We start from the raw sequence: 27,554 nt of genomic DNA, 5'->3' as shown, positions 1-27,554 counted from the left end.
GAACTTCCTCTTTATTATACAGCAGCTAAGTGCTGGAAGGATTAAGATTTTTTTAATTGAAGCTTCAAAATGTTTTTTGCAAATCTGTTTAACTTTCTGGCACAAGATGATTTAAAAAAATAAAATAAAAAGTTTGCCACCCCTTTTAAACCCCTTCCCTACACAATTTAACATTTTACAAAATTATTTGTATTTCTTACATTTTTATTTATTTTTCATTTTTATTTTATTTGGTAGCCCATGTGTCAATGTCCGAACTGTTAAAATATAATTTTAATAATCCCATTCGGTGACTGTCTTAAACGAATACAAAAGTCTAAAAATGCTGATTCTTTGTACTTTTTATTCCTTTTTTTCTGGGATGTGATAGAGTACAATTAGTTGCGCTAAAAACAAACCCTCTTATGGGTCTGTGAACGGGGGGGGGGGGGGGGGGGGGGGGGGGAATATTGCTTTTAAAACAAAAACTCAGATGAAGAAAATTTCCTGTGTCGTTAAGGCCAAAATTTGCTGTGTCCTTAAGAGGTTAACTTTCAATTTCAGCTCAAAATGCTGGAAAAGTTGCTGGAAGACATCTATTTTGAAGAGTCCAATATAGAAAATTAGGACATTTTATAGGTAACCTTAGGTGAAGTAGTAAAAGGCAGGCAGTAATTATATTTAAAAAAAACTGTACATCTGAATTTGGGGAGAAAATTTCCACTGGGATTATGTGGATTAACTGATAATCGTTCTCAAATTTCACTCTTGCTACACTACTTAAGCCCCAACCATCCGGTTTCAGATGTAGACTTATTGCCTTCTGTGTAGCATTATCTGAAGGCAGCTCTTTGCATATTTTACTGTACCTGAAAAGGTTACCTGAAAAGACAAGATGCATTGCCATGCCAAAATACAACCATTCAATTTGTGTCAATTTATTGTAGTTTAACATTAATAATTGCGTTTTGTTTGTTTCATTCCAGGTCAAAAAAGCAAAGATGCAGGATGCCAGCGAGGAACCTGTAAGGTTAGTTAGTTATTTTATTTTATTTTTTTCTTTAAAAGAGAACCATGATCATTGCTGCAATTTTTCAGTACTGATTTTTGGCCATAAGGTAATCGCTTCTATTCAGACTTGCATATGTCATACAATGTGTTAAGCACTGCACTGTATCTATATTGCTCAAACAGTATTATGAAATAATTTTAATGTCATGGCGGCTTCTTATGTGAAGATCATATAGATGATATAAATGCGTTCAAAGGACCATTCCAAAATAGTATCAACCATCCATTGATAGTGTAGTTTTTCTAAAGGCAGCTCTTTTGATATTCATAGACTTTTTAATGATATTCTTATGCTATGTCTTTAAATCTTTTTGAATGACCTCCCTGCCATTCCTGTTGGATTCATGCATTGCAGATCTGCTGGTCATACCAAAACTCCCTGGTTATATTGACATACGCAATTTAAATAAAAGGGAGTTTTATCTTGTAGCTGTAAATCCTGTTTGCTTTAGAGCTAATTCGATATTAACTTATCTGTGTCTGGGGAAAAGAATATGTTCCGGATTGACATGTTAGTGTAACATCTTTTATGCTTTTTGTGTGGTTAGTTTGCTTAGAGAGGTTCTGTGAGAACAGTCATTTTTTTCCTAACCAATAAATAGTTAACATTATTTTGCTTTTAACTAATGAGACGTCATATCAGTTATTTTAGGCTAATTTTCCTCTAGTGTTTTTTTTTTTTTTTTTTTTTTTTTTACCTAAAAGAAAACGTCAAACACTCTCCTGTTGTTTTGACGCTCCCAAGATGTTGTTTTTTTTGTTTTTTTTGGTGGCGTTTTTTCAGAAATAGTAGGTTTTAGTCTTGGCTTTTTTTCTTTTTTCTCTTTGCATTTTTTCCGTGTTTTAATTATAACAAGTCATGTAATTGAAGAAATAGGAAAAGAGAGGGAAAAAGCCAATGATAAACCTGCATGTTTTTATTTTTTTATTTTTTTGCTCCAATTGGGGGAGATTTATCAAAACCTGTTGCTGAGTTGCCTATAGCTACCAGTCATATCTCTTCTTTCACTTTTGAAGCAATCTGGTTGCTATGGGCAACTCAGCAACTTTTCCTCTGTGCAGATTTTGATAAATCTCCCCTATAGTGTTGAGAAAAATGCTGTGTGGCATTTGGAACAAAAAAAAAAAAACAGGCCTTAGACAAGCTTTATACATTCATAGCCATCTGCAGTTCTACAGGCCTAGTATGTTTGTATAGGAAAACATTCTGTTCACACTAAACCTGAGCTTTACATTGGAGGTAGCTCTCTGGAGAGTTTCCTGATGTTTAGTTTCAATGGATGGCTCAGATGTATACTGGTGTATAGTCCTATGGTGGGTCCATTGTAAGAAAATAAGTGTTTTTGTATAAGGCTATGTTTACATGGCAGGATTTCTACACAGAATTCTGCATTAAAACTCTGCAGTAAATTCCACAGAAATTATTGCTTATTCACTTCAGTGGAAATTCTGCTGTTTGAATGGGACAGCGGAATCCCATTGAAGTGTATTTGGGTATAAATTTATTCAGAATTTTCATGCAGAAATTCTGACATGTGAACATAGCCTAATACATATTCCTTATGTTATAAACTTTCCAAGCACATACATGGTATGTAATTCACATCTCGTTTTTGCAATGTGGTTCTCGTATCAGGTTTTTGTAAAAAAAAAAAAATAAATAAAAAAAGTGTGTCTCAAAACCGGACCGAACTGTATACAGTGGTCCCTCAACATATGATGGTAATTCATTCCAAACGAGCCATCGTTTGCACGAATCCCTCAACATACGATGGATTCGACAATGTTAAGTATAGGAAGCTGTACTCGCCTGGTCCCGCCGCTCCCGATGGTGACCCCGGGCCTCCGCTGGGCTCTCCTGGTCTTCTCCGGTCCTCCGCTGGGCTCTCCTGGTCTTCTCCGGTCCTCCACTATCTTCCGCAAGGCCTTACTGGGCCTGTGTAGCGACGTCATTACGCTGCTGCGTACGCCGTTCCTATTGGATGACGGGATGGCGTGCGCAACAGCGTAGTGACTTCACCGGAGAGGGCCGAGAAGAAACCGGAGGACCAGCGCTGGGCCCGGAGGGCACCCCGGAGCATCGTGGAGGGGTAAGTAATACTCACCGCACCACACGGGGAACATTAAGCTGCTATCCGGCAGCAGCTTAAGCATTTTGCGCTGCCGGATAGCACTTAATGCGATGGCCCTGACATAAAAAAGCATCGTATGTCGATGCTGACATCGACATGCGATGGCCTCTGAGAGGCCATTGTATGTCGATTTGATCATATGTCGGGGCCATCGTAGGTCGGGGGGTCACTGTACAACCGTATATATCTCTGTATGGTTTTAAACTGTATACGGTTTGAAAACTGATGTCCGGTTGCATACAGTTTAATACGTTTTTTGGGAAAAAAACTTATACGGTTTTATGTTTGTCCTTTAATTAAATAAAGTTCTTGTTCTATTTGTGGGAAGAACTTTCTGCGTGCACTTTGCAAGTGCAAACTGAAAAACCGTATTGTGCAAACCGGATGGAACCGTACGCACATATGGTTCTGTACAGTTTCCATTCACCACCATTTCAAAAAAGTCTATGGATTGTATCTGGTTTTTCACCCGGACATAAAACCGCAGTAGACTACGGTTTTGTGTACGGGAAAAAAAAAAACTGATTAAAAACCGTAAATGGTGCAAAACGTACACAACCGGATGCTGCGGTTGGCATCCGGTTTTCAATGACATGTCTATACATACGGTTTGCGAGATGTGAATGCAGCCTTAGGCCACTTTCAGATGGCAGTATTTTCATCTGTATTTGTTTTACATCTGTATTTGTAAACAAAAGTAGGAGTGGAACAAACACAAAGAAAACTACATTGCAAATCTGCACATTTTCTGAGTATTCTAATCCTGGTTTTGGTTTACACATGCTGATGTAGAATATGCAATACTGCATAGTCAAAGTGACCTTGCCATGTTCACATTTTTGTGTCAATAACGTGCGGATTCCGCTTGCAGCAGTCTCCCATTTAATTTTAATGGGATTCTGCCACACATTTAACTTGTCGGAAGTTCCGTCACAGAACTTCCGACAAGAAATTTGATTGTGCTGGAGAAGTGTATGGGACAGCACATTAATATCTGCACAATCTTGGAGAAGGCTGCTACAAGAAGAGCGATTTCCATTGTAAACGAGGCCTATCTTTCTGCTGAGCATATTTTATAGGTAAGCTAGCAGAGTACCTGGCATTGCCGGTCTTCCTACCTAAGGCTCCTTTCACTTTGTGTATTCATCTGTTATTAAACATCCGTTTTCTGTATAAAAACGGATGTATAATAACGGCTGAATAACGTCTGTCAAAATAACGGGCATATTCATCCATTAAAACATCCGTTATAACATCCCTCATGTACGGCCGATTTAACACCTCTGCCTCCATACTCCCACAGCTGGGACTACTACTACTACTCCATTATGGAATAGACTTGTTTCCGTGATGGGAGTAATACTTCCCTGGCTGCGGGAGTCTGCCGGTTTCTGGGGAGGCTAAATTAGTATTTGTACTACTACTACCCCCATTGTGGAACAGACTCTGTTCCACGATGGGGGTTGTAGTATAGGGGCTGAGGGATTGACCGCACTTGGTCTCACTTCTGAGACCCCATGATTAGAAGTCATTAAACAGGGGAGTGGGCGACTTGCTGCGCTCCCCTGCGATGTACGAGGTATTTTATTTTTCATTTTTAAATTCCCTGCCAGGAGCCCTTAATGTAACGGTGGGGTTTTTAAACTTCAGTGCGTCCCCTTATTCCCCCCATGTGCATATGTAGGATTCCCCCTTGTATATAGATGCACTGTGGGGGTGAGACATATATCCATAGGTCTGGCCCCCACAGCGCTTCTATAATATGCCTTCGCAGCGCTATGAATGAAAAGTATGCTATCAGCAGCTCATCGGGCCGGCCAGATGCTCTGCTGTTAAAATACTTTTCATTCATAGCGTTCGAAGGCATATGATTATAGAAGCGCTGTGCAGGCCAGATAGATGTCTGACCCCCCGCAGTGCATCTATATACAGATGCCGCCGCAGCGCTATGAATGATAAGTATTTTCAGCAGCGCATTGGGACGGCCGGCTTCGCGGCCAGATGCGCTGCTGTTAGAATACTTTTCTTTCATAGTGCTGCAGAGGCATATAATTATAGAAGCACTGTGGGGGCAGACGTATAGCGTTATCTGGCCCCCACAGTGCTTCTATGTACATATGCTGCCGCAGCGCTATGAAAGACAAGTGTTCTTTCAGCAGCGCATCGGGCTGGCCCTCTTCCTGGCCAGCTGCAGTGCTAATATAAAATTGTGTGTGTGTGTGTGTATATAGCAATGGTGCCAGCGTCCCTCAGGACTTGATCAGAGTCCATCCACAGACAAGAACCAAAAAACAGGCACAGCACTCCAACAAAAAGGGTGATTTAATATCTCATGTCAGCATTAAAACGTTTCTTGGTGCTATTTTCAAGCATAGTGATACACAAAACTAAGAGGGCTTTTATGCCCAAACAATTCATCAAGTGCAGATCAATTCCATAGAGTGCCAATTAATAAGAATCATAAAAAAACATTAGTGCATTAATATAATTATACAAAGTAAAGTGCATATATGTGACTAAAGCGCTACAGTGCATAATGCGCAGGAAAATTATAATCAAAGTTAAGTCCGCTTGAAAAATACAATTCATAACTTGATTGCATATAATTAATAAAATAACAAACACCTGTGTACACAAAACAAATCATAAAGCTAATACACACTGCATGATGAGGAGGAGACATCCACCTGCTCCATACAATGGCGCTGTGAGCGTGGGCTTTCACCTAGTGCGTCGGAGTCATGTGACTATCTTGTTCACATGATTCGCTACCCCGGCAACCACAGACGATGTGTGCGAGGCAGTGTATGTGGATCGCGAGAACACGATCGCAAGCAGCCATACATAATCCGAGCCAGTGCATAAACGAAGTGAACCAAAATAGATGCGCAACGTGCATCAAGAGAGCATATCGGCACTGTAGACCTAGGTGGCTCAAGAGAGGGAGGCAATTCACATAGCACACAAGGAATAAAGAAAATTATAGTGAAGCAGTGAAAAAAAAGAGAAAAATGGACAAAAATTTTATAAAAATAAACAAAAGTAATAAAATAAAAAATGAAAAATAAAAAATAATTTTTTTTGTTTTGTTATAGCTCATCCTCCATATACTGGATTACACACTGATAATGCTAATAGGGTTACAACTTGCACCGCTAGGGACGGATCCCTAACTTGACCCAAAATTAGGCCACAGTGTTATCCGTCAAAGGGGGAACCCCTGTGTTCAGGACCATCAAGTCCCCACCCCACTAGGGTCATCCCATCGTAGCTGCCTACCAAGTGTGCGCGCTTCCTCAGCAGCGCTAACCCAAGACACCAAACTAAAAAAAAATAAAAAAAATAAATGAATAAAATAATAACAAAAATTCAACCAAAAAACAAAAGTAAAAGAAAAAAGGAATAAAAAATATTAATGTACAAATTTTTTTTAATGAAGAGCAGAAAAACTGATTTTTAGGAAAGAAAAAAATGGAAAAACCATTTGAGAAGGAATACCCAAGGGAATTCCGTAAAATATTTGCCTTTTAATATGCCTTGAACCCTCAAAATGAGTCCCCCATTCCCAATCCAGATACTGCTACACCATCAATGCATTTGTGCAACCTTTCTGGTTCTTCACAAAACAAAAAAACTCAACACATTAATAACAATTTTGCAGCTTGCGAATTTCACATATGTTGGAGTAGGTGATGTTTCCTTCAAATCTCAGGTTCTAAGAGACAAAAAAAGAATATTATTGTAATTACTATAATATCATAATTGCGTATCACATTTCATATGCGTAAAAAGAGGGATCAACAGATGAGGGAAACCCAAAAGTATCCATATACTGTACCACCTATATATAATTCATGTATCTAGATAGTACGAAAATCCACATTAAGGCCATGGGGACGTAGTGTGTTTAATTTATGTATTCACCACAGTTCACGTTTTTTCAGGGATGCCAGCCTATCACCCCCTCTCACAGGATTCGGGATGTGATCGATTGCCATGAAATGTAGATCTTTCTCCAGGTGTCCAAACACAGTGTTTGGACACTGGGAGATCTAACCGATGTTTACGTATACTGAATCTTTGGTTATTGATCCGTGTCTTTTAAGCTCCAAGTCGTCTGTCCCACATAGACAAGATTACATGGGCAAGTCAGAGCACAGATTACCCACGCTGAGTCACACGTAAGATAAAACTTCAATGGGTATTCAATCTTAGTCTCAGGATGTATAAAACTAGATCCATGAAACTACAGTCAACACATGATAGGCAAGGAAAAGAACCGGTGTTGCGTGTACTAAGTACAGTCTGTCTAGTAGTCTGAGGTAAATCAGTTGTCGATTTTAGAAGTTTCTCTCTCAAATTTAGTACTATCTAGATACATGAATTATATATAGGTGGTACAGTATATGGATACTTTTGGGTTTCCCTTATCTGTTGATCCCTCTTTTTACGCATATGAAATGTGATACACAATTCTGATATAGTAATTACAATAATCTTTTTTTCTTTTTTTTTGTCTCAGAATTTGAAGGAGACATCACCTACTCCAACATATGTGAAATTCGCAAGCTGCAAAATTGTTATTAATGTGTTGAGTTTTTTTGTTTTGTGAAGAACCAGATAAAGGTTGCACAAATGCATTGATGGTCTAGCAGTATCTGGATTGGGTATGGGAGACTCATTTTGAGGGTTCAAGGCATATATCAAAAAAGGCAAATATTTTACGGAATTCCCTTGGGTATTCCTTCTCAAAGGGTTTTTCCATTTTTTTTTTCTTTCCTAAAAATCAGTTTTTCTGCTCTTCATTTAATTTTTTTCTACATTTATATTTTTTATCCCTTTTTTTTTTTTTTTCTTGATTGTATTTTTATTATTATTTTCATTTTTTTTCTTTTTTTGAGATTGGTGTCTTGGGTTAACGCTGCGGAGGAAGCAGACACACTTGGTAAGCAGCTAAGGTGGGATGGACCCTAGTGGGGTGGGGACTTGATGGTCCTGAACACAGGGGTTCCCCCTTTGACGGATAACACCTTGGCCTAATTTTGGTTCAAGTTAGGGATCCGTCCCTAGCGGTGCAAGTTGTAACCCTATTAGCATTATCAGTGTGTAATCCAGTATATGGAGGATGAGCTATAACAAAAATAATTTTTTTAGATTTTATTACTTTTGTTTGTTTTTATTAAATTTTTGTCAATTTTTCTCTTTTCCACTACTTCACTATCCTTTTCTTTATTCCTTGTGTGCTATGTGAATTGCCTCCCTCTCTTGAGCCACCTAGGTCTACAGTGCCGATATGCTCTCTTGATGCAACGCATCTATTTTGGTTCACTCTGTGTTTGCACTGGCTCGGATCATGTATGGCTGCTTGCGATCGTGTTCTCGCGATCCCCATACACTGCCTCCCACACAGAGTCTGTGGTTGCCGGGGCAACGAGTCACGTGGGCAAGATAGTCACATGACTCCGATCTTTTGCCCGGAAGTGTTCCTAGCCTGCTCACGCAGACGCACTAGGTGAAAGCTCACACTCGCAGCGCCATTGTATGGAGCAGGTGGATGTCTCCTCCTCATCATGCAGTGTGTATTAGCTTTCTGGTTTGTTTTGTGTACACAGGTGTTTATTTTATTATTATATGCAAACAAGTAATGAATTGTATTTTTCAAGCGGACTTTTAACTTTGATTATAATTTTCCTGCACAATATGCACCGTAACACTTTAGTCACATATATGCACTTTACTTTGTATAATTATATTAATGCACTAATGTTTTTTTATGATTCTTATTAATTGGCACTCTATGGAATTGATTTGCACTTGATGAATTGTTTGGGCATAAAAGCCCTCTGAGTTTTGTGTATCACTATGCTTGAAAATGGCGCCAGGAGGAGTTCAAACGATGTAATGCTGACATGAGATATTAAATCACCCTTTTTGTTGGAGTGCTGTGCCTATTTTTTGAGTGTATGTATGTATATATATAATGTGTGTGTGTGTGTATATATATGTGTATATATATGTGTGTGTGTGTGTGTATATATATATATATATATATATATATATATATATATATATATATATATATATATATATATATATAATCTTTCTCTTTCTCTTTCTTTCTCTTTCTTTTTCTTTCTTTTTCTTTCTTTCTTTTCCTTTCTCTTTCTTTCTTTTTCTTTCTTTCTTTCTTTCGCTTTCTCTTTCTCTCTTTTTCTTTGTTTTCTCTCTCTCTATCAAAACTTGTGCAGAGGGAACGTTGACCAGTTGCCAAAGCAACCAATCAGGTTGCTTCTTTTATTTTTGAAAAGGCCTCTGAAAGTCAACTTTTCCTCCCCCACTTTGTATAAAAAAGTCAAAAATAGAAGGGGCATTATTTGCTGGAGAGGGTGTGGCTTTCAAGCTATGCTGACACGCTCACCCAGAGATGCAGAGTAGAGCTTGTGGAGTAAGGTACTGGAAGGCATAGACTTGTTTGGGACTTCAGCCAACAATCCATCCCTGGGAATGGGGGATGATTAAAGGAGTAGTCCAGTGGTGATTCAGTGGTGAGCAACTTATCCCCTATCCTAAGGATAGGGGATAAGTTGCAGATCGCGGGGGGTCCGACCGCTGGGGCCCCCTGCGATCTCCTGTACGGAGCCCCGACAGCCCGCGGGAAGGGGGCGTGTCGACCTCCGCACGAGGCGGCGTCCGACACGCCCCCTCAATACAACTCTATGGCAGAGCCGAAGCGCTGCCTTCGGCAATCTCCGGCTCTGCCATAGAGATGTATTGAGGGGGCGTGTCGGCCGCCGCCTCGTGCGGGGGTCGACACCCGCTATCTATGCGGAGAGCCGGGGCCCTGTAAAGAGAGATCGCAGGGGGCCCCAGCGGTCGGACCCCCCCGCGATCTCAAACTTATCCCCTATCCTTAGGATAGGGGATAAGTTTTTCACCACTGGACTACCCCTTTTAGGGTTACTTTAAGTATTCTAGATTTTTAGCTGGCATATATAAATAACATGCTTACCAAGTTTTATTGAAATATCTTCAGACGTGTGGAAGTAATATTGGAACATACACACATTGGAGGAGATTCATCAAATCCTGTGTAGAGGAAAAGTTGACCAGTTGCCAGTAGCAAGCAATCAGGTCGCTTCTTAATTTTTTTAAAGGCCTCTGAAAAATTAAAGAAGCAATCTGATTGGTTGCTATGGATCTCCCCATTGAGTTCATATATGTATGTAACCAGCGGTTATTTTTAAGTTGTCTTCTTTAGGGTGGGTTCACACAATGTTTGTAGTGTACGTTCGCTCCCGTATCCCAGCCGGATCCAGCCCGAACCCCCATTCATTTCAATGAGCCGAACGGAGTCAAACGCTGACTCCGGTTGTCTCCTTTATGCCCCGTATTCGGTTTCCTGAACTGACCAAAAAACGTGATATACCACGGTTTTAGCTCCGGTTAGAAAACCGTATATGGGATACTGGGAGCGGGAGTGGCCGGTTTTCACTCCTCCCAACCGGATCCAGCTCCCTTACACTACAAACGAGTTGTGAACCCACCCTAAGTCAATATTTTTATGTAAATGTTAGTAATAAAAAAAGGACATTATCTTCCCTCTTTATCCTTTTTCTTTTTACCATTCTTTTTTAGGCAAGGAACGAACAGTGAAAGCAGCTCTCAAAAAGTTTCACTGTCTTCTAACCATACAATATCCAATGAAAGTGAGTATTAACAAATTTGTTAAGATGAAATAAAATAAAAATGAAATCACAAGGTAGATGGGAAAATGTATCAGTGCTAGAAGAGAAGATATTGTATAACATCACCCCTTAGTTCAGAGTGTAGAGTACACCCACTTTTGACCATTATTTCACAGTTTAATCCTGCAAGTTGTGGGGTTGTGTTCAAGGCTGTTTGATAATTTTGTTGTATTTTTAGACTCTTTATTTTTGATTTATTTTATTTTTGATTTTTTTTTATCTACTTTTACATTACCTATCGGTTGGCTTAAATTTTTTCCATAATTTTAGTGTGCATTGCCATTTCTACTAAAGTCACATTCCCTTGTCGAACAAGCTAGGAAAAAAATGTCCAAAACACATAATAAATGTGGTGGAGAGCATGGGTGCCAGGTGTTTTATTTTTATTTTATTTTAATTTTTTATTTTTTTTTTGGTGCGTTTGCCATAGCAAATTTTCCTCTGTGCTATGTCTTCTGTGCTGGTATTTTGAGAAACTGGTTAGGGCTTGTTTACATGGCCGTCTGTCTGTTATTTCATGCAAGTTCTTAAAGGGGTACTCCGCTGCTCAGCATTTGTTCTGATGGCTGTCACCCCACCTCCCATAGACTTGCATTGAGGGGGTGGGGTGTGACACCATGAGGGGGCGGAGCTATGGCATAACAAGCTCCCAGCTTCCGTGTTCGAAACAGTGTGTTCCAAAGGCTGAGCAACGGAGTAGCCCTTTAATTCCGTTCAAGCCTTTTGCAAATGGTTGTTAATAGATCCAATTAATTTCAGTGAGATTGTTTTATAATCCTTTGTCATTCATTTGCACCCATTTCGTTTCCAATCCATTTTTTTGACAGGAATAAAAATGCATGCAGTATTTTTTTTTTCCCCCTGTCAAAAAAAATTAGAAACGGATATGATACATTTAACATTGAAGTCAATGGGAAAAGGGTGAGCCTTTATGGTCATTCGTTTATCTGTTTTTTCCATTCTCTTTTTGATCCATTATTCTGAGCATGATGTATCCAGACAAAAATGAAAACGCACAATAAAGTATACAAACTAATGAGAGACTGATGCAAAAGGATGACATTACAATGGCATCCCTTTGCATCATTTTGTTAGTATGGTCCATTTAGCAGCAATGAGGGGAGAATAGCGGGACAGGAGAGAATGGCCATGTGAACCTAGCCTTATCCAGCACTAGGAAAAAAAAAAAAAAAATTTGTCTTTAGGTGTGGTTTTGCAGCTTAGTTCTATTGAAGTGAAGGGAGCCAAATTGTAATTCCACACACAACCTGCAGAGAGGTGTAGTGCTGTTTTTTGGTAGAAATTAGCTCTGTTTTGGTATTGCTGCATAACTCCTTTAAACCCTTAGGGTATGTTCACACTGAGGAATTGGGGCGGAAATCACGCTGAAGATTTCCGCCCCAAAACAGTGTTTTTTCCGCTCAGAATTAGCAGCAATTTGGCGCAGAATTGGTTCGAAATTCCGTGCGGAAATGCAGGTTTCATGCGGAGGAGGAGTATCAAGTATTTCTATTCATAAAAATATTTTTTTTCTTCATGCGGAAATTCCGCGCGAATTCCACGTGGAAATGCTTCTGACTCAAAAAATAAAATAACATTGATCTCTATGGGAGAACGACGCTGATTCCGCCTGAAAGAAAGAACATGTTCTTTCTTCAAGTGGAACAGACTTCCTCGCCATAATTCTGCTTGAGGAAATTCCTCAGTGTGAACTGAGGGGCAGAAATTCTGTACAGCTCTATGGGGATTTCACTGCTGAATGATTTGGAGAGGAAAAGCGAGCCGAATTACTCGTGGAAATTCCTCTCCAATTCCTCAATGTGAACATACCCTTAAGAGGACAGCCCATTTTGGCTCATATAAAGGCTTATTTTTGGCGCAACCAATTGTACTTTGTAATGATATCACTCATTTTACCATCAAATGTACGGTAAACCCCCCCCCCAAAAAAAACAAAAAAAATTGTGATAAGGAAATGTAAACGAAAATCTAAATTTAGCAAATTTGGGCGGATTTCATTTTCACGCTTTAAACTTTATGGAAAAAAATGACATGTTTTCTTTATTTTTTGGGTTAATAAGATTAAAAGGATACCCATGGTTACATACATTTCTATTATTGTACTGCTGTTAAAAAAAATAAAAAAATAAAAATCTTAAACTTTTTTTTTTTTTAACAAAAATCAGTACTTTTAAAATTGCCCTATTTTGACCTCCTCTAACTTTCTCATTTTTCCGTATACTGGGATGTGTAAGGGCTAATTTTTTTGTGCCATGATCTGTAGTTAATTTTTTTTTTTACTTTATCGCTTTTTATTTTATTTTTTTGCAATAAGATGTAACCAAAAAGCAGAAATGTTGGACGTTTATTTTTTTCTCCATATTTACGCAGTTTGACCGTATAGGATCGTTAACATTATATTTTTATAGTTTGGACATTTGTGTATATAATTTACGCTTTTTTGGTTATACCGTGGAAAAGAGGTGATTTAAATCTTTATTGGATGAGGGGCTTTTTCACATTTTTTTTTTTAACTTTTGTATTTTTTTTTTTTCATTTATTTTACACTTTTTAAGTCCCCATAGGGGACTATTTATAGCAATCATTAGATTGCTAATACTATTCATTGCCATGCATGAATAGTACAGCGCTGTGCGTGAAGTTACTGGCTGCCGCGCCAAACCTTTACGGTCCATGTGCTTAAGGGGTTGAGTTAATGCCAATGTAAACCTGAAATTTGACAGGATTTACTGGTGTCTCTTTTATGTATAACTGTCATTGCTCCTTACCAGAACTAGCATCCACATGTTGGCTCTGCAGTAGTAGAAACACAGAGAAGCTATTATCTTTTTAGGATTTTTCTAAAGTCCTAGGTCTGTTTTCATCCAGCACAGACTTATAGTTGTAATAGAATTTTTCTGTTGTAAATGTGTTGGGTTTCAAGAGTAAAGCACATTTCTTGCAGAATTTATGCAACATTTTGCATCTGCTCTTGGTAAGGAGGAACTGACAAAAGGACACTTAGATTTATTTTGGAACATTTAGATACCAAAATGTAACTCCAATGGAATTCACCCTATGTATTTTTTTTTTTTATATCCATTCAAATGCATTTTGGACTTTTTTTTTTCTCTCTCTAGCAGTCCTTCCTTGTGCTGACTACATATCCCGTACCCCTGGGGATTATACAAGCCAACTGTATGCCTCAAAGTAAGTGTGCTGCTTTAAACACTTAAGTTTCAGCAAATGTGAATGGTCTTTTTCTGTTGTTTGTTAACCTATTCCAAGCATTTTTTCTCATTGCATATTTGAGAATAGATCTTCTTCAACATTAAAGGGGTACTCCAGTGGAAAACTATATATATATATATATATATATATATATATATATATATATATATTATTATTACTACTATTACTATTATTATTATTATTACTACTATTACTATTATTATTATTATTATTACTACTATTACTATTATTATTATTATTATTACTACTATTACTATTATTATTATTATTATTACTACTATTACTATTATTATTATTATTATTACTACTATTACTATTATTATTATTATTATTACTACTATTACTATTATTATTATTATTATTACTACTATTACTATTATTATTATTATTATTACTACTATTACTATTACTATTTAACAACTGGTGCCAGAAAGTTAAATAGATTTGTAAATTAATTCTATCTTAATCCTTCCAGTACTTATCAGCTGCTTTATACTCCACAGGAAGTTGTATTTCTTTCCAGTCTGACCACAGAGCTCTCTGCTGACACCTCTGTCCATGCCAGGAACTGTCCAGAGTACAAGCAAATCCCCATAGCAAACCTCTCCTGCTCTGGACAGTTCCTGACATGAATAGAGGGGTCAGCCGAGAGCACTGTGGTCAGACGGAAAAGAAATTCAAAAAAGAAAAGAACCTCTGGAGCATACAGCAGCTAAGTAGTGGAAGGATTAAGATGTTTTAATAGAAGTAGTTTACGAATCTGTAACTTTCTGGCACCAGTTGATATGAAGAAGAAAAATGTTTTCCACTGGAGTACCCCTTCAAAGCAAGGCTAATACAAATAGTCTGAAATGGTAAAATAACATTGATTGCTTTGAGTATTTGCACAAAACCAGAGCTTTAGTTTTCTGGAGTGCATTTTGCCGCACTTGGCCTCACTGCCATTATGTTAAAATTAGAGACTCTTCAAATTTGTGGTGGGTTCCATTCTGAGTGATTTCTTTAAAGGGGTACTTCGGTGGAAATTTTTTTTTGGTTTTAATGGAATGGCTCCAGAATGTCCAAAAACAGACTTGTAAATTACTTGTATTTAAAAATCTTAATCATTCTAGTACTTATCAGCTGCTATATTCTCCAGAGAAAGTTCAGACAGAAAAGAACAACTCAACTTCCTCTGTAAACAAGAATTTCCAGCACAGCAGCTTCTCCTATGAACTTCCAGCTTTATTTCAATATAAATAATCCAAAACACAGGACAGGAGAACAATCCAACATACCATTCTCCTGTCCTGTGTGTTGGATTATTTATATTGCAGTAAAGCTGGAAGTTCATAAGAAAAGCTGGCGTGATGGACGTTCTTGTTTGCTGGGTGCGTCGACACCTTTGCTTGCATTGGCCCAACGTGGAGGTGAGCTAGCTGACTACACCTGCCGCACATGAACTTCCTCTGTAGTATAAGGCAGCAGCTAAGTATTGGAAGGATTAAGATTTTTTTAAAGAAGTAATTTACAAATCAGTTTAACTTTCTGACACCAGTTGATTAAAAAAGTCACTGAAGTACCTCTTTAATACACAGAGAAAACTGGAGGTAAAGTTAATTTGTCTTATCGCCCTAGCTGTCACTAAAATGCTTTTCTGCTGGGTATAGACAAAAAGGAGGTATTCCAAATAGCAAAAATTTATATTTTGTTCCCTCATGGCCAGACCGATTGTATTCTAATATATACTGTGCCATTTTCCCTGCTGGAATAAGATGTGGAAGTGAAGTAAAACCTCCTGTTCTCTGTCCTGTTAGGTTCCTCTCAGCACCCCACTGCTTTTAAAAGGGTCACAGAGCCAGTAGCCTTTTTCAGTTCATTTAAATCGGACAGGTTCTGTCTATTGTTGTCTATGGTTCATGGGTACTTCTTTAAAGCAAAACTCCAAATGCTGTTAAAAATAGCTCCGTCAAGATAGCATCCTCCATGATGTACCAAAAATTAAAAGGTGGGAATAAAAAATTTGTCAGAAAAAGGAAAAAAAAAAAGCTAGGTGCAAGCACTTTCAGATCTACCAGTTTGTCTGGTCAAGAGAAAAGGTCATCTCATTTTCTGCCTACATTTACTTCTAAATCTAAAAAGCTACCCCTTAATGACGAATTTCCATTTTTGCAATTTAAATTTAGAATTTTTTAATTTAATAAAAAATTAATTTTTAATTTAAAATCCATAATTCTTTCCATTTTAATCAACATGGCCATAATGAGGGCTTGTTTTATGTGAGACCAATTGTACATTGTAAAGGAATCTGTCATTTTACCACAAAATCTATGACGAAAAGGTTTTTTTTTGTGATTTGACCAATATTGGTATATATATTTTTTTCTTCATTTACACCATTCACCATGCAGGATCAATAATTATACGGTATATTATAATACTTCGGTCAACTAATACCAAATGTGTATATTTTGACTTGTGTTTTTTTATATAGAAAATGGGGTATAAGGAGGACAGTGATTTTAAACTTTTTGTATGGAAAGAGTCCATTTCTGTGTGTGTGTTTATTTATTTTTTATTTTTTTACTTTTAGTACCCCTTGGGGGCTTGTATGAGCCATCATTAGATGGCTCATACAGATCAGTGCAGGATATTTTATTCTGCATTGATCCATCACATCTGTGTTCTATTGGTAGTCACATTAGCCTCGGTAGGCAAGGTTAAACCCTTCGGCTGCCAAGACAGCGTATTGCAGGAGGTCCAACCACTGGGATAGAGAATTTTGAGTTTGTAAAACCTCTTTAAAGGAGTAGTCTACTGCAGGCTATTCCCCCTCTGTTGTGCCCAAGCTAAAAAAAAAAAAAAATTATTGAAAACAAACTTTCACTCAGCTTCCTATGTTCCTCTGGAGCTCCGCTACAGCTGATCAGTCCTATGGTCACACGGTGCCCAGCCTATCACCGGCTGAGGCGGGACGTCGCTGCAACCGGTGATGGGCTGAGTGCCGCGTGACTATCTGTGCACATGGAAGAAGGATGAAGACCAGAACGGAGGACCCATCAGATGTAGCGGCGCTTCGGGGAAACGCAGGAAGGTAAGTGAAAGTTTGTGTTCTAATTTTTTTCAGCCTGGGGACAACAGAGTGGGAATAGTCTGCAGTAGACTACTCCTTTAATGTTGCATGAGTAAATAGATGAGTTTATGCTGCTCTTATAATTTTTTTTATCCTCTTTTCCTCTAGGCCATATACACACATCCTTTCTGTACCTGTAGCAGAATCAATGTCAACTTACAGTGGGCAGACTCAATATCAGTCGTTGCAGCAGTCTCAGCCATACACCACATACCCTCAAGCATCTCAAACCTATGGTCTACCTCCCTTTGGTAAAGTACTTGAGTGTTCTATGTTTATGCGATTGTATTTATATAAAGGTCCAATTTGGACACCCTCCTTCCACCTTGCAGGTCCTTTTAAAATCAGCTGTTAAAGATGTGTTGTGGCGGCGTCATTGAGGAAGGTCCCCTACAAAAGGACCCCCTCTGTGTAATTAAATTGTAGGGCATGTACATTTTATACAATTTTTTGGAAATATATATTTTCAAATGTGCCTCATTTTCATGTTACAGCTGCTTTTTACTGCTGGTTTTCTAGGCTATAGATCACCTCTCCTTGTGGTACGTTCACACTGAGAAATCTCTGCTCTTGGAATCCTGATCAGAGATTCCATCTGGCCGCTGCTGACGAAATCCTTCAGTGGACCTGCGCCTTCACCATTGATGGCAATGCAGTGCACACGTAATTCAGCCAAAAGCATGAACAGGTTCATTCTAGCGGCTGATCGATTTCAGCATCAGAATCCTCTGCCACTGGAATGCCGGAAGACCCATTCACACCAATGTTAAGGTTCACACAGCAGAATTCCTGAGTGCAATTCCATGCACTCTAGAGCAGGAGAGAAGCGAAATCTGCTGAAAACCTTATCCTTTATGTAAACATAGACACAAGTTCTGCGGCTTGTGTACAAGCTGTACTGTGTCAATGAATTGTGCAAATTGCACAAAACAATTATGTCTGAAGTGTCAATCACAGAGCAAGAGCTCTCCTTGCTGAAAGCAGACCCAACCGCAAAATTCTATTCGGTGTCCTGGCTCTCCCCATGAACGGATAGCGGCAGCCGGCATGTGCCCCCCCCCCCCAACCCGAGAGCCGGAGATACCTAAATGCTGTATCTTCAATATAGATACATGGAGGGAGCGTGTTGGTCACTGTTCGTGCGAGGGTCAACACACTCCATTCCTGGGGAGAGCCAGAGTTCCCAGCGGTTGGAACCAAATTATTTTTGCCGATTTTATGTTTATTTTGGTATCATTCTGGGGTACATATGACACTCTGGCTCTGATGCTGTTTATGCGGTTCAAATGAGGAAGCTTGTTATGCAGGTTAGTAGGATAATGGCAATACTGAATTCATATAGTTTGTTTATGGTTTATTACAGTTGCACCATAAAAACAATGTATATTTTGAGAACCTTTTACTTATGTCCACTGAAGGATTTCGAGTTTTAAGTTGTAACTTTTTGGTAAGATAATTAATCAATGTCGACATGGTTTTCATGTGTTCAGTTTTATACTAATCTTTCTATTTCTTATTTGATATGTTCAGGTGCTTTGTGGCCAGGTATCAAGTCTGAAAGTGGTTTAGTCCAGACGCCAAATCCTACTACAGTCTTGACTTGTTCTTCAGGAGTCACCAGTAGCCAGTCCAGCCCTGTACTATATTCCTATCCTGCCCAAGGTAAAATATAACTCCACATAGAAGAAGAAAAATGGTCATATGTTTTGGGGCTTATTTAACCTTTAGCACATATGTGCACAATGTGTTTCGATTGACTAATTTCAAGCATGTTCACATCTTTCCAAATAGATTTACCATGACTTTCTGTTGGATTTTGGTATTTTGTACCTACCTAAACAGTTCTGCTTAGAAACCTGAAAAGAGGCATGCCTTTTTGTTTTGTTTTTTGTATTTTTTTTTTTTCTTTCTCGTGTTCACAATACATTTCTCTAGGTTTCTCTACATATTCTGCTGCATAGTGCCACATTGGTAACATGATTGATGCACGGAGTTAGTTGTATGCAAGAAAACTATCCAAATAACACTAAGTGGCAGTCATACTAGTAATCAATCTAGTGGGATAAGAAACTAAAAGCCTTATGTGGTGTGATTTTAAAAAAACAGGAAATAAATCTGAGCCGCTGTTCGATATACATATTGTCTATAACATATATTGTCTGTACATATTTTTTAATGAATACTAATATTTTGTATTCTGCGTTTTCAGTTACAAATGCAAATGTGATTTCCAGCACATCTCCTGTAGCCAATATTACAGTGCCAGCAGTTGCCACCATCTCAAACCAGGTAACTATATTTAATATAAAGCTGTTTTACCTTTTTTTTTCCCTAGGTTTCCTGATTGTAAGCTTCCTTGTTATTCCTTTATTTCTCTTGAATGCCCTCTTTTAAAGAAATTCACTTTGCTGAAATGTACAATTACATTTAATCTTATTTGGTCTACTTCATGGTGATCAGTGGGGTTTTGTGATGTCACTAAAGTGATTTTTAGGCATTTAAAAAAAAAAATGCCCTTCGCTATATCCTGGGCACCGACATTCCTGCATTTATAGTTGATGCTACATAGACATGGAAATCCTAGCATTCACATGACTGTAGATGCTGGAAACTGTGAACATAAAGTACATCCTGATATGCTGGTGCTTTGCGCACCAGGTTGTACATTTACATCCTGTACATGATGCGAGCACCAGAGCGATGCTCACATGATGCACAGCAGGTCCTGCCTGTGATCAGCTGCCAGGGACCCACCGGTAATGGCAGACATTAGCGTTCACGCTGATCACAGCATCTGCGGCACTTTGAATGGATGATTGGATTGCCCAAGGCACTGCCTGCCTGCGGTGATCCAAGATTTCCCCCTCATCGGCCTCCGTCCCGCGTCGTCTTAGATCACGAGAATACTGATACGAATTTGCTACTTTTTGGTTACATCAGATGCCAGGAAAATGAAAAAAAAAAAAAAAGTGATCAAAAAGTCACATACGCAAAAGTGATACCGATTCAAAACTACATATCACGGCCTCTGAGCTGCGCAACTGTTTTAGCAGGCACTTCTATAGCGCACTGCTCCGAGCCGTCACCGCTCCTAAGGCTACCTGCATGCGTTCTGCTCATGGTGTAGGTGTCCTAACCCATCTCCTTTAAATGGGCACTGTCATGAACTTTTTTTTTTTTTATATGTTGTAGTACTTGTGTACTGCAACATATCACTAATATACATCAATTCTTTTTTCTCGGTCTGTACCATTGGGGGACACAGAACCGTGGGTATATGCTCTTGCCACTAGGAGGCGCCGACACTAGGCATACAAAGAAAAAAGTTGGCCCCTCCTGGCAGAATATACCCCGCCTACTGACCCTGAGCTAATCAGTTTTAGCTTGGTGTCATAGGAGGCAGACACAGGTCTGGAGCTCTCTCCAGACCTGGTCTTCTTTTTTGTTTTATAGTTAGGGCCTGTGTTAGGTTCTTTTATCCTTTTAATTTTCTTGTTTTTAGGTGGGGGGTTCAGGAGAATGGCGCTACCTCTTCCCCCATTTGCGGCTAAGGGGCACGGGGGATAGAGTATGCACCATTAACCCCTTCCCGCCAACGGCCAGCGCCTGGGGTTGCACCTTGGTCCAGGTCCCCCGGGTACAGGGTAAGTATATCTCCCCCCTCCTCTCCCCCTTTCTTTTTCCACTGCCATTCTCTAAGTCTCTGGAGAGCAGTTTCCTCCCCTTTTGCCTCCCCGGCACTGCTTGCTTTGGGGGTATTACAGCGCAGCGTTACCTAGATGCGCGGCCGGTGCCTTTGATTTTCATGTGCGCCGGCACTTACAGCCGCATGGGGCAGTCGCATAACTTAATCATACCGGCCAGGGCTGGAGCTTCTCCCCGCCCACATTTGGGGGGGTCACTGATGTACCCATCAGCGCGGTGGGCGCACCTGGGGGTCATTTTCCACCAACGAGGGCTGTTCTGGAACAGAGACAGCCTCCACCATGGACTGTTAGCCCCTCCCCTCTTCTCTTCTGCTCCGTGGGCCATATCGCACAGCTGCTCCTGGTCTCCTCAGCGCCAGCACTACAGCCTGTCTTCTGCTCCAGCTCCACCAGCGGGACACAGAACTGGCGAGGTTGTTCCCTCTTTTTTTTTTATTGCGGCCTACTATTGCCAGCTGCTATGCCCGACCCCAGAACCAGAGAACCAGACCAACACCCCCCCCCCCCCCCCCCCGGCAGGCTACCGCATCCCTGGTCACCTATTATAATTGTGTGGGCTGTAAGGCCAAAATTCACGGTGGTTCCACATGCCGTCTATTTCTGTTTCTCCTGATTTTCCCCTGGAATGCGTGGGGCCTGTTCCTCACCCAGAGTGGGTATCTTCCCTTTCCCAGTTGATTTCCAAACTGGCTAGGGTCTCCAAATCAGTGGCTTCCGCCTTGGAGCAGTCTTCCTTGCAGTCTTCCCTATTCCAACGCGCTCACAAGCGCTCTAAGTAATTACCTTCGACTCTTCTCCAGAGTCGTGCCCTCCGGATAGACACTCTTCCCCCAGGTCTCGCTCTTCTTTCCCTGCTCACCGGCTGCGCTACCTATCCAGGGGCCGTTCTCCAGGTCATCATCCTAGGTCTCAGTCTTCTCGTTCCAGGTCTCGCACTCCTCTGTCCAAGGCTACCTCCACAGGTTCCCACTTTCCTGGGGAAATAACTGATGACTGGTCGGAATCGGATCATGAGGGCCACTCAGCAGTGTCTGAAATGGTGGACGGATTGGTGTCAACTATCAGGGACACTTTTTTTCATCTGGAGGACCCAAGAACTTCGGAACCTGATCCGGAAGTTTCTTTTCGTCGTTCTCTGCGTACTTCCAAGGCTTTCAGTTCTCATGCGGAATGTAACGCCTTGTTGAACGCGGCTTGGAAGGACCCGGACAGACGCTTCAGGGAAACTAGAAAATTCAAGCTCAGTTTCCCTTTCCTCCGGACCTAGTTTCCAAGTGGACAGTGCTGCCTATGGTTGATCCTCCAGTCTTCCGCCTGTCCAAATCCACAACTCTGCCTCTGGAAGACGCAGCATCACTTAAGGATCCTGCGGACAAGAAGATCGAGAACTTGGCAAAATGTGCCTTTAAAGCAGCCCGGTTGTCTTTGCTTCAGCTTGGGTGGCCAAGGCTGTTTTGGCTTCCCAACTTCGCCAGGGCATCCTTTCAGGTGCTCCCCAGGAGGACTTGACGGATGTTGCTCACCAGCTCTCTCAGTCCAGTGACTTTTTCTCTGCTCAGCAGCCTTGTAGTCTGCTCGTTGCACGTCTTTTGCTTCAGGTAATTTGGTTGCCATTCGCCGCTCCAAGCAAGAGTTCTCTGCTGCCGCAGAGCAAGTCTCGTCGCTCTGATCTCAATCGGAAGACTACTTCCTTTCGGCCCTTTCGGCCATTTGCATGGAGTCGTCCTCCCAAACAATCGCACTCCCAAGCTCGGAAAGCCCTCTCCTTCAAGACACGTCCTTCCGGGAAGTCTGGCAACTGCTCTGCTGGTTTCACTGCCAAGTCTGGTACCCATAAGCATTCCTCTTCCTGAAGGGGTGCCCCCACCCCTTTGTCATCTGTCTCTTTTCCGGGACATTTTGCTGGCTCAGATTCAGGACTCTCGGGTACGGGGCGTATTTTTGGAGGGTTATCTGATAGAATTTGCTTCCATCCCAAGGGATTGCTTCTTCCGATCCTGCCCTCCTTGTTCCCCTTCTTTGGTAGCGGCCTTTCAGGTTGCTTTACGTGCACTCCTGTCTCAGGGAGTGTTAGTACCAATTCCACCAGGGGAGCATTTTTCAGGGTTCTACTCGAACCTCTTCTTCGTTCCCAAGAAGGAGGGCTCTGTCCGTCCCATTCAGGACCTCAAGTTACTCAACCGCAATTTGCCGTGGTGGCCTCCATGGACCAGGAGGATTTTCTTTCGTTGGTAGACATCCAGGACGCCTATCTCCACATCCCTATTTTCCCAGCCCATCAGCGTTTTCTTCGTTTCCCTGTCTTGGCGGGTCACTTTCAATTTGTGGCTCTCCCTTTTGGCTTGGCTACGTCTCCCAGGGTCTTCACCAAGGTCATGGTGGCGATGATTGCCATTCTTCGGAGCCAGGGGATCTCAGTTCTCCCCTACCTGGACGACCTTTTGATCAAAGCCCCGTCCCAGTCCCAAAACCTGGAGAGCCTTTATCTCACTTTACAGACACTATAATCTTTCTGCTGGGTGGTCAACCGAGAGAAGTCTCACCTCTCCACCTCCCAGTCTCTGATATTTCTGTGTCTCCTTTTCGACACTGCAGCAGCTCATGTTCTCCTTCTGTTGGACAAACGTTGCTCTCTGCAGCAGGGTGTCCGTCGCCTGCGACGTCCCTCCCTGATTCCAATTCCTTTCTGCATGGAAGTTCTGGGCCAGATGGTGGCTGCCATGGAGACGGTTCCCTTCGCCCAATTTCATGATCGTCCCCTCCAGCTGGCCATTTTGGCCAGGTGGGACAAATCTCCGTTATCCCTGGATCAGCGGATCCTTTTGCCCCCAGCTGTTCGGCTGTCCCTTCTTCGGTGGCTCCATTCTCCCCTCCTTCAGGGGAGGTCCTTGCTTCCCCCTCCACTGGCAGATCGTTATGACCGATGCGATTCTCCAGGGCTGGGGAGGTGTGTTTCAGGATCTGACTGTCCAGGGTCGCTGGTCTCCTCCGGAAGCTTGCCTTCCCATCAATCTTCTGGAGCTCTTGGCCATCTTTCTTTGCCTCCTCCACTGTGAGATCCTCCTTCAGGATCGGCCAGTCCGTATTCAGTTGGGCAACGCGTGCCAACTTTGCGTGCCACCTTGACGATTGATGTATGTGGCTGTTGCAAACATCAATCGCCGAGGTGGCATGCGAAGTCGCTCGGCAATGGAGGAGGTCTCCAGGATTCTCATCTGGGCCGAGGCTCGAGTTCCTGCTCTTTCCGCGATCCACATCCCGGGAGTGGAGAATTGGGAAGCGGACTTTCTCAGCCGCTCTTCGCCGATCCGAGGAGTGGTCTCTCCATACGGAGGTGTTTGCACAGATCTGCAATCTCTGGGGACCCCAAATGTGGATCTCATTGCGTCTCACCACAACAGGGTTCCCCGCTTAGTGGCGAAGTCGCGAGACCCTCTGGCGGTGGGCGCTCTGGTCATTCCATGGTCGTCCTTCCATGTACCTTACCTCTTTCCGCCTCTCCTGCCCAGGGTTCTGCGGAAACTCAAGGCGGAGGGCGTTCCCGCCATTCTGGTGGCTCCAGCCTGGCCCGGTATGCAGACGCGATTCGGCTGGTCACCGACGTACTGCTGCGTCTTCCACTTTGCCCTGATCTGCTCTCCCAGGGCTCTCTCTGCCACCCCAGTTTACTGTCGCTGCTTTCGAGAGCGTGGCGGTTGAAACCGCGGTTTTGAGAGCTCGGGGGTTTTCCTCCGGGGTTGGCATGAAAGCCCTCCTCCGCCAGGATTTACCTCGCACTTGGAAGGCTTCTTTCCAGTGGTGTGAGGCACAATCCGTTTCCCCGGTCGTGTTTTCCTTTCCGCACATTCTTGCTTTTCTCCAATCCGGGTTGGATCAGCATTTGACCCTCAGCTCTCTTAAGGGTCAAGTGTCTGCTCTTTCTATTTTGTTCCAACGGCAGTTGGCTCCTAATTCTCATGTCGCACTTTTCTGCAGGGTGTGGCAGATAAGGCGCCACCTTTCGGGTCTCCTACTCCTCCTTGGGAACTCAGCCTGGTGCTTGGGGCTTTGAGGGAGGCTCCATTCGAACCTCTTCGGGACGCTTCTCTTCGCATACTTTCGTGGAAGGTCACCTTTCTCATTGCTATCACTTCCATTAGGAGGGTCTCTGAGTTGGCGTCTCTTTCCTGTCGCTCCCCTCTTCACAGCCTGGACATTGTTCGGATTTATCTTTCGGTCACCTCCTCTTTTCGCCAGGGTGACTTTGTGATTCCAGAGGGTAGTCGCAAGGGTCTTCCAGCTTCCAAGGCGACCATTTCGCGGTGGATCCGCTCTGCCATTTCGGAATCGTACCGTCGAAAAGGGAAGGTCCTGCCCTTTCGGGTGACAGCGCATTCCACACGTTCCGTTGGGACTTCTTTGGCTCTACGCATTAGGGCTTCGGCCCTGCAAGTCTGTTAGGCAGCCACCTGGTCGTCCTTGCACACTTTCACCAAATTCTATCAAGTGCACCCTTTTGCGTCAGCTGACGCAGGTTTGGGCCGCAAGGTGTTGCAGGTGGCAGTGGCTCAGTCCTCTGCCTGATTCTGTGTTGGGTATTTTTTTTTCCACCCCGGGGACTGCTTTGGTACGTCCCACGGTTCTGTGTTCCCCAATGGTACCGACCGAGAAAAGTAGATTTTTATGCTTATCGTAAAATATTTCTCTGAGGATCCATTGGGGGACACCACACCCACCCATGGTTTGTGATTTACGGTTTGTTTGGGTTTTTCTGTGTTGGTTACCTCCTACTGCTTGGGGACTAAACTGATTAGCTCAGGGTCAGTAGGCGGGGTATATTCTGCCAGGAGGGGCTGACTTTTGTATGCCTATTGTCAGCGCCTCCTCGTGGCAAGAGCATATACCCACGGTTCTGTGTTCAATGGATCCTCCGAGAAAAAGATTTAACGGTAAGTAAAAATCTACTTTTTGTGTTAAAAATATTGTATTTTCTATTTGAAATCCAGCCACTAGGGGTCTCCCTCCTAGTGGCCGGCTGCAGCCTGCTGTGACGTCACTGCTGAATTCGGACCGATCCCAGCTGGACAATCGGTCCGAATTCAGTCAGCCTGTGCTCGCTATCTGCCTGTCAGACAGGCGGGAGAGAGCGCTGTGAACGCAAGGGCTGCGCGCATTGGCTCACTGGCATGTACAGTCTGGAGGCAGCGCGCCCACAGAATATCACTGCCGTGCTGATGCTCCAGGGCTAAACTAACTCAGATTATATTATACACCCCTCCTGCCCTTAACAAAATGTTCTGAGCTTTTAAAAAGCTCTGTATCATACCTTTCTCAGTGGGAGCTCCCGACAGGAGAAAGTGGGCGTTCCCCAGCAGGTGCGACATCACTGAAACCTGCGAGAGCTGTGCCTCCCTATTAGTGTTGCTCGTGAATATTCGCAATGCAAATTTTATTCGCGAATATTGCATATTCGTGAATTTGCGAATATAGCACTATATATTCGTAATTACGAATATTGTTTTTTTTTTTTTTTTTTTTTCACAGCACACATCAGTGATCATCCTCTCTGCTTCCAGCTTGTGTGGTCTAAAGAAGGCTCTAATACTACTGTGTGAGACTGGCGTACAAATTTTTGCATATGGGAAAATTAGCATATGCAAATCTTTCTTGGCCATTCTTACCTTCAGTCTCCTCCTTTGGGGTCCATGTACTCCCAAAATGATGGGCGTTCCGGTCATCTGGATTCTACCAGTCAAACTAATTTCGCCTTCCGGGTGCTCGCGGCGTGCCCCTGGGATAGAGGTTTTTTGGTCTGCGGCTGTTCAGGTCATTGGGGGAGATTTATCAAAACCTGTACAGAGAAAGGTTGCCAAGTTGCCCATAGCAACCAATCAGATCGCTTCTTTCATTTTTAACAAAAGCCTCAGCAACCAATCAGATCACTTTCATTTTGCAATGGGCCACTGGACAACTTTTCTTTTGCACAGGTTTTTATAAATCTCCCCTATTGATCTTATGTGTCAAACCTCTCTAGAGACTATTTCAGTCTCTTTTTTTTTTTTTTTTCAGTGGTTTTCTGGTCTCCATCTTCTGTGCTCGCCTTCTGCTCAGGCGTCCACTGCTTTCCCTGGCAATTTTCCACCATTTTCTCTTGAATCAGTTGACTCTCGATGGGGTTCTCTTGTTGTGTCCTTTTCCATTTTTGTTTTCCAACCGGGCTGGCCCTCTGGTTCTGTGTTCTTTAGCATTGTTTTCCTACTTCCTTCCAGGACTGTTCCGGCCCATCTGGTTTCCTAGTGGTCCTTTTCTTGTCTCTCTATATGGACATAGGTTTAGAGTCTGTACGAAGCACGGTCTCTTCCTTGGTGTCCAAGCCCATCTCCATGGACTGGGGGGGGGGGGGGGGGGATCTTCCGGTAGCTCAGTTTCTGGGCCTCGGTTATCTCTGACCTAGGGTCTCATCCGCAGGCCTTACGGATGAGTAAGTTCTGTCTCGGGACTGATCCCCTTTCGCTAGTGGTTGTTCTTCCCACCCTAGGGGACTGCTTTGGTATGTCCCATCAGTATAGGTGTCCCC

At 42.1% G+C, this 27,554-nt stretch overlaps 1 protein-coding gene across 3 annotated transcripts in view; it reads left to right on the top strand.

Annotated features, from left to right (window-relative positions):
• Positions 1 to 557: 557 nt before the first annotated feature.
• Positions 558 to 27,554, top strand: part of EYA3 (EYA transcriptional coactivator and phosphatase 3) — a 55,669-nt gene continuing 28,672 nt past the window's right edge. Inside the window, exons 1-7 of one of the 3 annotated variants that reach the window (XM_056557296.1) lie at positions 558 to 618; positions 966 to 1,009; positions 10,818 to 10,888; positions 14,068 to 14,137; positions 17,400 to 17,542; positions 18,822 to 18,953; positions 19,501 to 19,580. In XM_056557296.1, coding sequence (XP_056413271.1) covers positions 981 to 1,009; positions 10,818 to 10,888; positions 14,068 to 14,137; positions 17,400 to 17,542; positions 18,822 to 18,953; positions 19,501 to 19,580 — 525 coding nt within the window. In that variant the 5' untranslated portion in view covers positions 558 to 618; positions 966 to 980. The remainder of the gene's footprint in view (positions 619 to 965; positions 1,010 to 10,817; positions 10,889 to 14,067; positions 14,138 to 17,399; positions 17,543 to 18,821; positions 18,954 to 19,500; positions 19,581 to 27,554) is intronic. The other 2 variants (XM_056557295.1, XM_056557294.1) reach the window with 2 other exon arrangements.

The sequence above is a fragment of the Hyla sarda genome, chromosome 2 (assembly GCF_029499605.1).
Source record: "Hyla sarda isolate aHylSar1 chromosome 2, aHylSar1.hap1, whole genome shotgun sequence".
NCBI lineage: Eukaryota > Metazoa > Chordata > Amphibia > Anura > Hylidae > Hyla > Hyla sarda.
This window is presented reverse-complemented; position numbering and strand designations above follow the sequence as displayed.